Source organism: Amphiprion ocellaris, chromosome 19, assembly GCF_022539595.1.
Source record: "Amphiprion ocellaris isolate individual 3 ecotype Okinawa chromosome 19, ASM2253959v1, whole genome shotgun sequence".
Lineage (NCBI taxonomy): Eukaryota > Metazoa > Chordata > Actinopteri > Pomacentridae > Amphiprion > Amphiprion ocellaris.
The window spans coordinates 9,447,728-9,461,697 of record NC_072784.1 but is presented as its reverse complement, the minus strand read 5'-3'; the positions used below and the strand labels follow the sequence as shown (position 1 = coordinate 9,461,697).

General features: G+C 36.0%; 1 protein-coding gene across 2 annotated transcripts; it reads left to right on the top strand.

Annotated features, from left to right (window-relative positions):
• The first annotated feature begins 6,594 nt into the window (after nucleotides 1–6,594).
• On the top strand, nucleotides 6,595–11,844 carry LOC111563059 (uncharacterized). Of its 2 annotated transcripts, none has more exons than XM_035944296.2 (5): nucleotides 6,595–6,784; nucleotides 7,580–7,746; nucleotides 7,828–7,938; nucleotides 9,399–9,530; nucleotides 9,646–11,844. In XM_035944296.2, exons 1-5 carry the CDS (start codon nucleotides 6,769–6,771, stop codon nucleotides 9,820–9,822), a joined length of 603 nt encoding a protein of 200 aa, XP_035800189.1. In that variant the 5' UTR covers nucleotides 6,595–6,768; the 3' UTR covers nucleotides 9,823–11,844. The 2 variants fall into 2 exon arrangements, with proteins under 2 accessions (XP_035800189.1, XP_023117715.1); XM_023261947.3 differs by having other exon boundaries at nucleotides 6,597–6,784; nucleotides 7,577–7,746.
• The last annotated feature ends 2,126 nt before the right edge of the window (nucleotides 11,845–13,970 follow it).

Here is a 13,970-nt window from a genome sequence, read left to right as displayed (position 1 = left end):
CGTCTTTGTTTGTGGTTTTCTGGCAACGAACTTTCTGTTGGTGGATAATGGACCGAGGTTATTGGTGGTGAGACTGCTGTGTAGGTTTGGAAGGTTGAAAAGTAATACTTCAGATTTAGATTTGTTTAACTGAAGAAGGTTCTGAGCCATCCAACAGTTAATGTCATTGAATCAAGAACAGCAGCAAGGCCTCAGTGGAAGCAAAAAGCAAAGGCTTTAGTAATTGCTTTTACTTGGTGGACTCAGGAATGACAAAAGGAAATGACAAAATGGAAAAATAAAAGGGAAAGAAAAGGGAAAAGCAAAGACAAAATTTACCGTTATTTATTTATTCTTTTATTTATTCCTCTTTATATTTACACATTTATTTCTCTTTATATTTATGAATTTATTTCCTTATATATTTATTTATTTATCTCTCTTTATATTTACTAATTAATTAATTAATTTATGTATTTATTTATTTATTGTGGCACTCCTGTGACTCCCAAAGTGTAAAAATTACAGAGAAGATTTTAACTGCAAATTGTAAATTTGTAAAACTGAAAATTTAAACTAATTTCTAGACCATGACAAGTTATTTTTATCATAAAGAAAAATACTAGATTGCTCATTGTTCTTTTGTCTTTTTGTGTCTCATTTTTGTGACATTTTGTCTTTTTTTTGGTCTGACTTTTGTTCATTTTTTGTTGTTTTGTTTCCTTTTTGTTTTGCTTGTGTTTGTTTTAATTTTGTAATTTTGTGTTTTCCTTTATTCGTTGTTTTGTGAAGCATTTTTGTCATTTTGTGTTTTTTTGTCTTGCTTGGGTTGTTTGTCCATTTTTTGTTGCTTTGTAACTTTTTTGTCTAATTTTTTAGTCTCTTTTTTTGTTTTGTTTCGTGGCATTTATCTCTTTTTTTGTCATTTTATGTCTCATTTTTGTAGCATTTTTTTGGTTTTTGTTGTTCTTTGGCCTTTTTTGGACTTTTGTCATTTTGATCATAAAGTAAAATAGTATATTGTTCAGTTCTAGTTACCTGTGACTGAATGTTTTGTGCCTTTGTAGAAACTGTAATGTGTAAGTTGAAATGTGTAAATGATTGCAGGACACCACAGGTAATGGGGACTCAAGACAAGGAATGATTACTTCTGGCGTCCGAGTAGGTTCTGTCTAAAACAGGAGTGTCAATTTACAATTTGCAGTTAAAATCTTCTCTGTAATTTTTACACTTTGAGAGTCGGACTGGACCCTTTGGAGGGCCCGTTTTGGCCGCGGCCGCATGTTTGACACCCTATAGATTGTGTAGAACCACTACGGCTTCATGGTGCATTCACAAGCATTCGGACATCGGAGTTTCACTCGTTATTTGCTCTCTCTGGACTTTCGCATATTTTTGAATTAGATCGTTCAGAACTGGGGTGGCAAGGCATCTTGTAGGGGTAACAGTTGCCACCCTATGCTATTCCAGTAGATCTGCCCCTGTGTGTGTGTGTGTGTGTGTGTGTGTGTGTGTGTGTAGTTTTGGCTTCCTGCATTTCGTCATGTTTCCTTAATCCTTTAAGAAACTCCAGAGAACTGTGAGTCAGCAAAAACTCCAGTTGGTGACGCTGGATCTGTCATCGTTTTTATTGTCGTTCCTTTAATTGTTGGTATTGTTTTCATTTTATTGTGATTTTTATTGTTGTTTTACTTTGCTGTTGTTTTGCATTTGTTGTTTTTATTGTTGCTGTTTTTTTAATTTAGGTTTTTTATTGTTGTTTTACTTTGTTGTTGATTTAATGTTATCATTGTTTTTATTTTTGTCAGTTTGTTGTTTTATTTTGTTGTTTTGTTTTAATTTGTTGCTGTTTTAATATTGTTGATTTTGTTGTTTTTACTTTGCTGTGGTTTTTATTGTTATTGTATTTTATTGTTGTTTTGATTTTGTGGTTTTTGTTGTTGTTTTTACTTTGTTGTGGTTTTGCTTTTTTACTTTACTAATTGTTTTAATTGTTGTTGGTTTTACTTTGTTGTGGTTTTTGTTGTTTTGCTTTGCTATTGTTTTAATTGTTGTTGTTTTATTTTGTTGTTGTTTGATTGTTATAATTTGTTGTTGATTTTTGTTGTTTTTGTTGTTGTTTTCATTGTTGTCACTTTGTTGTTTTACTTTGTTGTTATTGCTGTGTGCAGATGAGACCCCAACAAACAGAATATTTGATCAGATGAACTGAAATCAGAGCTGCAGCTTCACTGTAATAATAATAATAATAATAATAATAATAATAATAATAATAATAATAATAATAATAATAATAATAATAATAATAATAATAATTAATAATAATAATAATAATTAATAATAATAATAATAATTATTATTATTATTATTATTATTTCTTATTTATCCAGAGTGAAAAGTATCACCTATATTTATTTGTCATTTATGTTTCTGCATAAATAAGAATTATAACACTAAATTTATTTCTCTGCTCAACTTCACAACTTCTTGTAGCTGATTTAAAGATTGATCATTTAATAAACCACTTTGGAAATATTATCATCGTGTAAAATCATCTAAAACTCATGAAACTGATTCATGAAGCTATTTAGATTCCATACTGAAACACTCGTTGTCCTGCAGTGAAACAGAAACTCTGATTTACTACTGAACTTGAATGCAGCACGAAGCTTTATAATAATGAACTGTGTGTGTGTGTGCGCGCGTGTGTGTGTGTATTGAGCCCCTCCCTGTGTGTTGAAATCCTGGGAATCTGACTCAGCAGGAAGCAGGAAGTTCCTGGGTTGATCTCTGCTGACAAGTTTCTTCATCAGCAGAGATTCATTTCTAATTTCCTGCTTTAATCCACAATGCTGAGTTTTTCAGATTTTTTTTTTTTAATTTATGACGTGTTGCATTTATGCATTTAATCCTAAAGCAACAACAACAGAAATCAGTTTTTCTGGCTACTGACGGGGTTCTCTGATTCATGAAGGGATGAAAATAAAAATCTCCTGTAAAAACCTGCAATGTGGCATCGAGATGAAACAAGACGTCTGAAGCAAAAGTTCACAGTTCTACTCTGGAAATGAAAAATACTTTCAAAACAAATATTAAAACGAATATTCAGCAACTGTGACACCAAAAACTGGTGTAAAAAAACAGAAAAATATCTCAAATCATTTAACAAGATTAAACTGCAGTCTCCAGCTTTCGTTTTACATAATGTGTATTTGTTGAATGCTGAATAGAGGATATTTAAATGTGAAAACAACAATTTAATTAGAAATAATCATGGTTGAATAGTGTAAGACAGAATCCGTGAACAGAGCAGCTCCGATGAAGCAACTGTTAAATATAAGCCGGTAATTTTCCAGTCAGACTCCAGCGAGCGTCACGTCTACTGAGAGGCATAAATTAGTGGGAAAAAAAAATCCTTATTTGGTGAAAAGTAACTAAAGTTTAACAGAACTATTCAGATTTGTTTTTAAAACTGTTGATAAAAGTCTTAAATATCAATAATTAGCTGTATTGATCAAATGTTTAAAAAAGTATTTAAAAGAAAATGTACATGTATTAGTTATTTTTTTATTCAATAAATAATAATCATAATAAATTGTCCAAATGTATAATTCAAATGTATAAAAACATTAATCAAATGTCCACAAATCTAACTGAATTGTCAGAAAAGACTAAGGAACAACTACTGGGTTGTTCATTTACAGAAAATATTGATACTTTACTGACATTTTATTAAATTATATTTATTTCTCTCTCTTTGTTTTAATGAATTTGTTTTGTATTGTGATCATCCTAAATAGTAAATCAGGAATTATTATTATTATTATTATTATTATTATTATTATTATTATTATTATTATTATTATTATTATTATTATTATTATTATTATTATTACTAGTAGTAGTAGTAGTAGTATTTTAGCGCTATTAAGTAAATGAAAGTGTTCCAACAGAAAAAAAAACTATTTCAAAAATAAAATCATCATAATAATTTGTTTTAGAAGTTTCCTTAGGACTCAAGTTTTATTTTGATTTTATTCTGGTTAATTCTGGTTTATTCTGCTTTTATTCTGATTTATTCTGCTTTTATTCTGGTTTATTCTACTTTATTCTGGTTTATTCTGGTTTTATTCTGGTTTAATCTGGTTAATTCTGGATTTATTCTGGTTTATTCTGATTAATTCTGGTTTTATTCTGGTTAATTCTGGTTTTATCTTGGTTTTATTCTGCTTTATTCTGGTTTTATTCTGGTTTATTGATTTAATCTGGTTTTATTTTGGTTCATTCTGGTTTATTCTGGTTATATTTAGTTTAATTGTGGCATAGCGGAATTAGCCTCAAATGTGGAAATATAATTATATGTAATTAAAATGTGTAGCCTAATGCTGACGCGTCACATAATTATAGAAATTACACTTTATGATTAAAATTTCACTTTTTTGCAATCAGGGACACCATTCAAATATTTAATTTATTCCATGTGAGAGACTTTATCAGGAATATCTGAGGTTGAATGATCATAATTTTATCAGATCTACTTGTATTTATCAGCCTCATTGTCAAAAGTCATAAACTCTTATTTCATTGACAAGAAATACACGGTAGAACCGATGATCATTATATACAAATTTATTAACTAATACTGTGAACAAACAACAGACAGAAAAAATGAATGAATTAATGCAGATAAACAAGCTAATTAACTGTGATCATCACTGGAAGCAGCTGGTAGGAAGGTGATGAGTTTAGAATCACTGTGGAATTGGAAAACCAATTGTAATTTAGCAGAAGGAAAATGATGGTTGTTTAGCCTTTAGGAGTGAGAAGGATCCTGCTGTAGGATGTGAAGCTGTGATGATCTGCTGGATGAGATGTTGAGGAACACAGAGACAAGGAGGAACTTTGGCAGGTCTGTGTTTCAAAAGTGTGCCGAAGTAAAAACACTAAGAGTCGATGCTCATAGTTATAAAGGAAATGTTGTTGCATTGTTCAAGTTAATTTAGAAGTCCTACTTTTACCAAAACATAGAAAATCAAAGTCTAGCATAAACTGTGGGGAAGAATCTTTAAGAATTGTAGGAAAAAGTCGTGGAAAATTCTCAAGTAGCAAGATTTAATTTAAAGTTAAACTATACGTTTCTTTACGCCACCATAAAAGAACTCAGATTTAAGCCTTTGTTTTAAGCCATTCGTAGTTCAAACCATCGTTTTAAGTCCTGGTTACATACCAGTGACTTTCTTTTATACTGAAAGTTTTGGAGCCAGATTCAAATCAGCATCTCAGCAATCATGGATGTATTTATTGTGGTGTTGAGCTTCACTGTCCAGGAGGTCAGAGGTCGAATACCTTTAGAACTTACTTTGAGGTGATCTCTTAAACATACAAATCCAATTATTAAATGTCTATGATGATCACAGATCTAAAATACCACTGAATAGGTGATTAAAACAATATCAAACATATATTTTTGTCCTACTGGTCCTGAGATAAAATTAAGTGTAAACATGCAACAAACTGTGGAATTTCAAGATACATGAAAGCAAATTTCTAATATAACTAAGAACAAAAACAAATATACTCAATGGCAAGAAAAATAAGACTTAAGAAGTCTATATATTGTATATGCTACTCAGGTTCACCACTCTCCATGACTGAATCGTGGATCGTGACTCCAGTGATGCTGAATTTCTTTATTTTGTGCATTTAAAACTGTTTGGTTCATTGTTGTAAAGAAAGCTCCAGGTGTGAGGGACAGAGAGAAAGATCAGGAGGTCACAGTGAAGAATCCAATCACTTTATGACTCTTATCAGATTCTGGTGGAGGTAGGAGACATCCTGTTAACTGAGTGGTCATTTTGAAGTAAACACCAGATCTGCAGATGTTCCATTTGCATGTAAGTGTTGGGCTAGCTGTCTTCTGAGATGGTTTCTTACCAAATTTACAGCTTTAGGAAAGGGTCTCTGCATTCTCTGTGTGTTGCTCTGGAATGTTCTGCTCCTCAGTCAGCTTTTATTCTGTTTTTATTTAGTTCTATTCTGGCTTTATTTAGGGTTCAATCCGTTTTATTCAGTTTTTTTTATTGTGGTTTTATTCTACTTTTTTTGTTTTTATTCTGTTTTGTTTTTTATTCTGGGTTTTATTTATTCTGGTTTCATTCTGTTCTTGCTCTGTTTTTATTTAGTTTTATTTAGGTTTTATTCTGTTTTTATTCTGGTTTTATATGGTTCATTTCTGTTTTATTCAGTTTTAATTCTGGTGTATTATGGTTTAATTTAGTTTGTCTGGTTTTATTCTATTTCTTATTTAGTTTTTATTTTTTTATTCTGGTTTTATTCAAATTTTATTCTATTTTTGTTTTATTTTCTGGTTTTATTCTCGTTTTCATTCTAGTTTTATTATATTTCTATTTTGTTTTCAATCTGGTTTTATTTAGTTTTATTCTCTTTTTATGTAGTTTTAATTTCTGGTTTTATTTAGTTTCATTCTGGTTTCATTCCATTAACATTTTGGTTTTATTCAGATTTTATTCTGTTTTTATTTGGTTTACTTGGTTTATTCTGGTTTTTAACGTCCTCCATGCGGATACGGACGAGGTGCGCTGTGACGCAGGAAGCAGTCAGCGGCTTCGTCACTCAGGAAGTTTATCGGTGATGACACCTTTTGACGGAAAATCCCTCAGCGGCGCATAAAAAGTCCAAAAATCTGCAAATGGAAGCTAAATACAAATCTGCACAGTTGAGCGACAGACAGACAGACAGACCCACAGACAGACGGCCGCCCTGACATACATGGACCCCCGCACAGGTAGGAGCCGCTCGGCACGCACAGGTAGACACGCACGGGTAGAACCAAACCCAGCAGAAATGCACAGTCCGGTGCCACAAGAGTCAGAAAGTTAAAAACCACACTTTGCACGTAAAGCTGCGCTCACCTGGAGCTCCTTTTGTATGGAAGGTCAACAGTTTGCAGGGCAGCAGTATAGGAGGTTATTAGTGCCCCAAAACAGGAAGAGCAGGAGTTTGTACTTTAAGAAGCGCTGAGAAGATTCTACCATGTCTTCATCTGAAAACTGGTGCTCCATGAGACTATAAATATCAATGTATTAGGTTTTTGCAGTAGATCCTATAAGATTTCTTTAGGTCTTGACATGGTTGTTGTTCACTCTGTGGGTTTGTTTACATTTTTGAGGTAGTTTTCTTGTTGACTACAGGTTTGCTTTAAGTCTGGTTCTTGCAGTTTTGAGGGGTTTTTGTTCAGGGTTTTTCTATGTCTTGAGGTGGTTCTTGTGGAATTTATGAAGGTGGTTAAAGTGGTTTGTAGGGGTTGATTGAACATATACTGAGTTTTTGAAGAAGTTTTCAGGATTTTTGTACATGGTTCTTTGGATGACTGTAGGGTTCAATCTGTGTTTAGGTGTTTGTTTGCCACTGAGGTGGTTTGAAAGTCTTTCTAACGTCATTCGCGTGAAACAGATTTTTAATCCCGTCAGATTTAATGTTGCCTTTAGTTTTTGTCTCCTCAGCTTCATATTGAATATTGCTGTGTGCTACTATTGATCCTCCATACATCACTAATTAAACATGCTTCCTCCTCCAGCAGCCCTACTACACTGCTTCCTGTTTGCAGTTCTGGTCCAATCAGCTCCCATCAGCTCACCGACTGACCTCACGCCGGCGTTCAAAGAGGCGGCCAAGCGAGCAAAAACGCTGGTGGAGAAAATCCTGAGAGACATCCCCACCGTGCACCGCAACACCGTCAACACCGAGGTAAACTGGCACGTGATAGGCCGGCTCTGCTGGGCTCTGATTGGCTCTTCTCCTTGTCTTAACGCCTCCTGTCCCCTTCAGGGCTTGAGCCTCGACCCGTCCAGCCAGAACACGAACCTGCACATGATGGTGACGTCACTGGGAATCCCTGCCGCTCCCATCCTCAAACCGCTGTCCGAACACTTCACTCTGGTGAGTCTGAGGGGAACCAACTGGGTGTTTGGAGGGTTCTGTCAGAGGGTGGAGGGTGGGAGGTTCCTGAGGTGGATGTAGGAGTGACAAAGGGATTGTTCAGGTTCCTGAGGAGGTTTCAGATGTGACTTAAATGGTTAGCCCTAACCTCTAAGTAGTTTAAGGGGTTGCTCAAGGGTTCAGGGACCCAGCAGCATATTAATCAGCAGCCCAAAGCCTGAACAATAAGTCACCACTATCCCTACTGTGGTTCTAAGGCAGGTTCTGAGGGTCTCCATGGGTTTTATTTGGTCTTTTAAGTGGTTCTTGTAGTCTTTAGGTTTTTTTAAAAAATGTATTTAGGAGTCGCTTTCTGTGGTTTTTGTGGCTACTAGATGGTCTCTTTAGGTCTCAAGGCAGTTTCCATGTAGACTAGAGGGCCTCTTTGCGTATTTTAGGTAATTCTGCAGCCTTGTGATTTATTTATTTTTTTTAGGTGTTTTTTTGGTCACGTGGGATTTTGTTATCTCTTTAGGTAGTTCTTGTGTCCCTTAAGGTCTCCAGGCACTTCATGTTTTCTCATGAGGTTTCTTTCGGTTTTTGCATTAGATCCTCGGAGATCTCTTTAGGTCTTGACATGGTTGTTGTTCACTCTGTGGGTTTGTTTACATTTTTGAGGTAGTTTTCTTGTTGACTACAGGTTTGCCGTCTGGTTCTTGCAGTTTTGAGGGGTTTTGTTAGGTCTTTGATGTGGTTCTTAATGTCTCTCAGGGTTTCTTTATGTCATGAGGTGGCTCTTGTGGTCTCTATGATTTTTTTTTTTTTTTAGTGTGGTTCTTGTGGTCTCATTTCCTTAAGATACGTCTGTTGGGTAAGAAGAGGACCCCAAGGTCATGGAGCTGGCTCTCAGGTTCACTAAGGGTAGTACCTGGAGTCTTTGAAGAGGTTTTAAGGGTTTTAGGACAGGTATGGTGTATTCTGTACTTTGGTTACAATAGCACTTCATTGGATCCTTTAGAACATTTTATGAGTGTCTGACAGGGTTGGTTCTAGAATGAGAAATAGGTCCTTCTGGTTGTTGTCACGGGGACTTAAGGAACATGATTCTTTACTGTCTCCAGCTGTCTGAGGAGGTTGTTTGGGTGAGTTTAGGTTTTATTGGTCCATTGTGAGGCTATAGTGAAGCTGAGGGTTTGTTTGGTTCTTGATTTGGTTTTAAATTAAGAGTTCTTTGCATGTATCAGCAGAGAGGTGCTACAGGTAAATGTGGAGGTTCTTTTGATGTATTAAGAGGAAGGTTCTAGATAAAGCTAAATATGTGGGATGTTTGGAGGTTTTAGGGCCCTTAAGGTGGTTCTTGTTTTGAGTCTTTGATTACTGTGACGTTTCTGGTCCTGAGGGATGTGGCTGCACTTGTTCTGGTGATTCTGTGGTACTCTGGGTTCTACTGTCTGTTAAATGTGATATATCACCCCCCGCAGGACATGTATGTTAGTCGGATGTTGGTAGGCAGCCAGCTGTACCAGGGACTGCTGGGAGTTCTGTCTGACAAACTGAGTGGACTGAATGATCTGAGAGCTGACTTGAGAGACCTACTGACGCACATCACCAAGGTAACACACACCTGACATGACATCACAGGTGCGCTCCAATAAGGGTGCTTCTCCGTCTGTCATATGACCTGTGGTAGCTCACTGCGATTGGCTGACAGCTGTCTGCGTGTTTCAGATGAAGGAGGCGGCTCAGCTCGATGGTAACGTTTCCGATCAGAACCAGATCCCGGACTTGGCCTCTCGTCTCCATGGAAACTACGAAGTGCAGGTGGCGATCCATGTGATGCTGACGCAGCTGCAGTCCTTCTGTCATGACCTGATCCGCAGCCTGAGAGCTGCAGGTGCGCGGTAAGCCCCGCCCACTGAGGACACTGCCACAATGCATTTGAGGACACACAGGAGAGGTGGTGCATCATGGACAAGTTACTGAAGAGTTTCTCTGCTGAGGCCTAAAGACAAACATTATATGAGGCTCCAGGAAAACTCTCAGTTCTTGCATCCTTAAGATCTTGAAGTACAAGCGGTTGTTTTTATATAATTAGGTGCAGAACAGACTAGAAACTACTGGGCCATCCAGCAGTGGATATCCAGAGACTGAACTGTTGTGGGATCAGTCTGAGAACAACCTCAGAGGTCTGAGTGGCAGCATGTCGACAGAACAACCATCAGGCATGTGAACACAGAAAGAGCTGATTGTGTAAGTGGAGGTTCTGCAGGTCTGAACCTGCCGACTCACCTGAAATCCTCCTGCAGCTGCAGGAATTGTTACGGTACGGTGGAGGAAGGGGAGAATGAAGCGCACATGGAGGGCTGGCAGAGACAGGTTGGAATTTAAACAGGTTTATTTACAAAACCAGAACTACACAAATTCTCAAATTAAGGCTAAAGTTACTAAGGAAGGGAGGGGGTAGGGAGGATCCCAGGGGCCGGCAGCCGGGGAAGCACAACCTGCCTCAAGTCCTCAACCTGCAAGTGTCCGAGAAGATCAGATCCGCACATTTCCGATCCAGCTGCTGGTCTTTGATTCAGAATCATCCTGACAGTTTGTTAGTGCCTCCTGAAGACTCGGTTTAAACTCAAACTGGCTTTTTGTCAGAGAATCAGACAGAACAGGCGTGTTCTGCACATTTCAATCAAAACTGTAAAAATCACTCAGTCACAAAATAATCTGCAATCATTTAAAAAAATGTTTCAACAACAACTAAACATTTTCACAGTTTGCTGGATCACTTTACCCCAAAAATGGAAAATAATTGAATAGGTTTATCTGTAAACTTTAAGCAGATATCAAGATGAACTTTAAAATTACTCATAAGTGTTTGTGAAAATAGTCAATAATGAAACTGGCTATTAGTCTGATCACTAATATGAAAAAATTGAGTTTAATAAGAGAACAAAGCTGATGAATAATTCATCAATAATGACAGTAGCAAGTTCCTGTTGCTCTGTTACTGAAGCGCGTTTACATGAAATTACCTGCAGGTTATTTATGGTGCTTTTATTTATTGATGATATTTATTGATGCTTTCTTTATTTGTTGTTTATCGACTTGTGTTTGTTTACATGGTATTTTAGAACCAACAGACAGAAAGTTACAAAGTAAGAAGTTTGTCTTAAGTTCAGCATCATGTTTACACATCACCTGCTGTTTCAAAAGAATGTTCTATTTATTTGTTTGTATTTTAGAATAAAATATTATTTATCAGTATTTATTTAAACATAAATGATAATAATGTTTTTATATTAAAGAATTAAACATATTTGTATTTCCAAATAGAATATTTGTTTTTATGTTTAAGAATAAAATGCTATTTATTTTAGATTCCAAAAGAGAATATTTATATCTTTCTATTTTAGGATAAAATACTAATTGTACGCCCATATTTCAGAATGAAATATTATTTATGTCTGTCTGTTTCTATGACTTAGCATATGATGATATTTAATGTTTTTATTTGTCAGAATAAAATGAAGGGTTTGGAAGCAGTGGGTTCTAACCCACTTTCTGTAGTTGTTGAGAAAAATGGATTCAAAGTTTTATGTTTTCATGAATGGTCTAACATTGGAGGTGCCACTGTAACGCTATATTTGGGTTGTGGGTTAGACCACTCTATCACTAAACTTTAGACCATGAAATATTACAGAAATTATACAAACCTCAGTTTGGATTTTTTGTGGGTTAGACCACTCTGCTTCCAACTCCGTCAAATGTTGAATGTATCTATATTTCAAAATAGAAAATATTTTGTCTTTGTATTTCAGAATGAAACTAGATTTTGGGTACATATTCAAGAATATAATGATATTTTGTTATATTTTAAAATAAAGCTGTTTGTCTTTTATATTTTCTAATAAAACAATATTTTTGGCCTTATATTTCAGAATAAAACAACACTTTGTCTTTATATTTCAGATTGAAAGTATAAATATATTCATAGGGTTGATGGTCAATAATGTGAACATCTTCAGTACTTTTATCATTTTCTCTGCTCCTTTTACTAACAGACAAGCATGTCAGAATAATTTACCTTCTTTGCCTTTTTGGCGTTGACAAATAGGAAAACAGAGGTTGCAACCGTAGTGACAGTACAGACAGACTTTCAGTTCTGTCCTCTCGGTTTAACAGAAGATCCAGAGTTACAGAATGTTCCAAAGCACATCTAAATAATCTCAAGGTCATCTGGAACTTCACCACTTCTTCTACCTCCACCTGGAAAAACTGGAATCTTCACAGAGACCTAAAAAAACCTTCATTACCTCTAGAACCTCCTCATTTGTTGTATTCAAGAACAACTAAAACATCTGGAACTGTCTCTAAATATACTGACAGATCTGTACAACGTATCTTTTAAGGGCCCCCATGAATCATCAACAGCCTTTTAAGACCTCTAAAACCTTCTGAGACATCTTTAGGGACCTTAAACCACCAACACTTCTATCATCCTTTAAATATCTTCAAAGATGTGCACATCTTGTGCTTTTAGGGACTTCTGAAACTTCTGAACTTCTACAGCCTCCACAAAGATGACTGGAACCTCCTTGAAGACCTAAAAAAACCTCTTTCAATACCTTTGGAACTTCTTAAATGCCTAAATGTGGACATTTAAAACTTTCTTGGAGGCATCTTTAGTGTATTGAAGAACAGCTAAAACTGCTAAAACATCAACAACTCTCCCTAAATATCATGAAAGACCTGCACATATTGTGTTATTAAGGGCCTCCAAACCACCCCAACAGCCTTTCTCGCTCTCTAACACCTCCTTCATCATCTCTAGGACTTCTTCAAGGAAGTCTAAAATATCGTTTGAGATTTCAAGAGCCACTGAAGCATCTTAAACTTTAGAACTCTTCCTAAATATCATGAAAGAACTGCTTGTCATGGTCATCTCCTTCATTACCTCTGGAACTTCTTTAACACCTCAGCTTGGACATCTAAAACTTCTTTAAGGTGTTTATGAACACTTCTGGTATCTTCAAAGACCTGCACGTTTTCTTTTTAAGACTTCTACAGCCTACACAAAGATGACTGGAACTTCCCTGAAGACCTCTAAAACCTCCTTAGAGACATCTTGTCTTTTTAAAGTTTTCAATCATCACAGATAGAACCTTAATAATCGCCGTTATTACCTCTAGAACGCCTAAATTTGGACATCTCACAGCTGGTTTAAGATCCACTAAAAGCTCTGGAACTGTGGAACCCTCAGTGTCCTGAAAGACCTTTGCACTCTGTCTTTTAAGAACCTTTAAGCATCATCAAGACCTCTTGAAAAGCTTTAAAACTTACATCTTTACCTTTAGGACTTCTTCTCAGTCTAAACATGATTGTCTATAAACTCCTGAGACATTCATTTGTTGTGTTGAAGAACTACTGAATCCTCAGCAATTTTCGGAATCCTTAGCGATGTGTACACCTCGTTTTTGAAAGACCTCTGGAACTTCAAGACTCCTTCAACCTCCACAAAGATGAACCTTCTCAGAGACCTTGAAGATCTCCGTCATCACCTCTGGAACTTCTTCAATGCTTCAATTTGGACATAAACATCCTGCAAACACCTCTAAAACTCCCTTCATTACATTTGAAACGCCTTCAAACTTGTCTAAAGTAACCTTAGAGACTGCTTTAAGGTGTTCAAGAACCGTATAAAACCTCTGGAAGTCTACATCCTGATAGAACCCACACATCTTATTGTTTTGAGGCCAGCCCAGCTCACCAAATCTCTAAAACCTCTGGAACCCTCCGTACACATCCCCAAAGACCTGCACATCTTGTCTTTCCAAGGTCCTCTGAGCACCATGACACCTTTCAGACACATTTGTTTGTTTACGTTCTTCAGTCCTAGGCTCCTCCTTCCTGCTGAAACACAGCAAGCTCTGATTGGCCAGTTACCAACACGTCTTTGCTTTAGAAACTATGGAAGCCCCAGAGGACAAAACATGAATAATCAATCAATCTGAAATGATTGATTAGTTAATTGATCAGCAGAAAATCATGATAATTAA

What these genes read in the sequence shown, in the direction of transcription:
- LOC111563059 (XM_023261947.3), top strand. An exon ending in GCAACACCGTCAACACCGAG is followed by an intron (nt 7,747 to 7,827) that starts GTAAACTGGCAC and finishes TGTCCCCTTCAG; the next exon opens with GGCTTGAGCCTCGACCCGTC. An exon ending in TACTGACGCACATCACCAAG is followed by an intron (nt 9,531 to 9,645) that starts GTAACACACACC and finishes TGCGTGTTTCAG; the next exon opens with ATGAAGGAGGCGGCTCAGCT.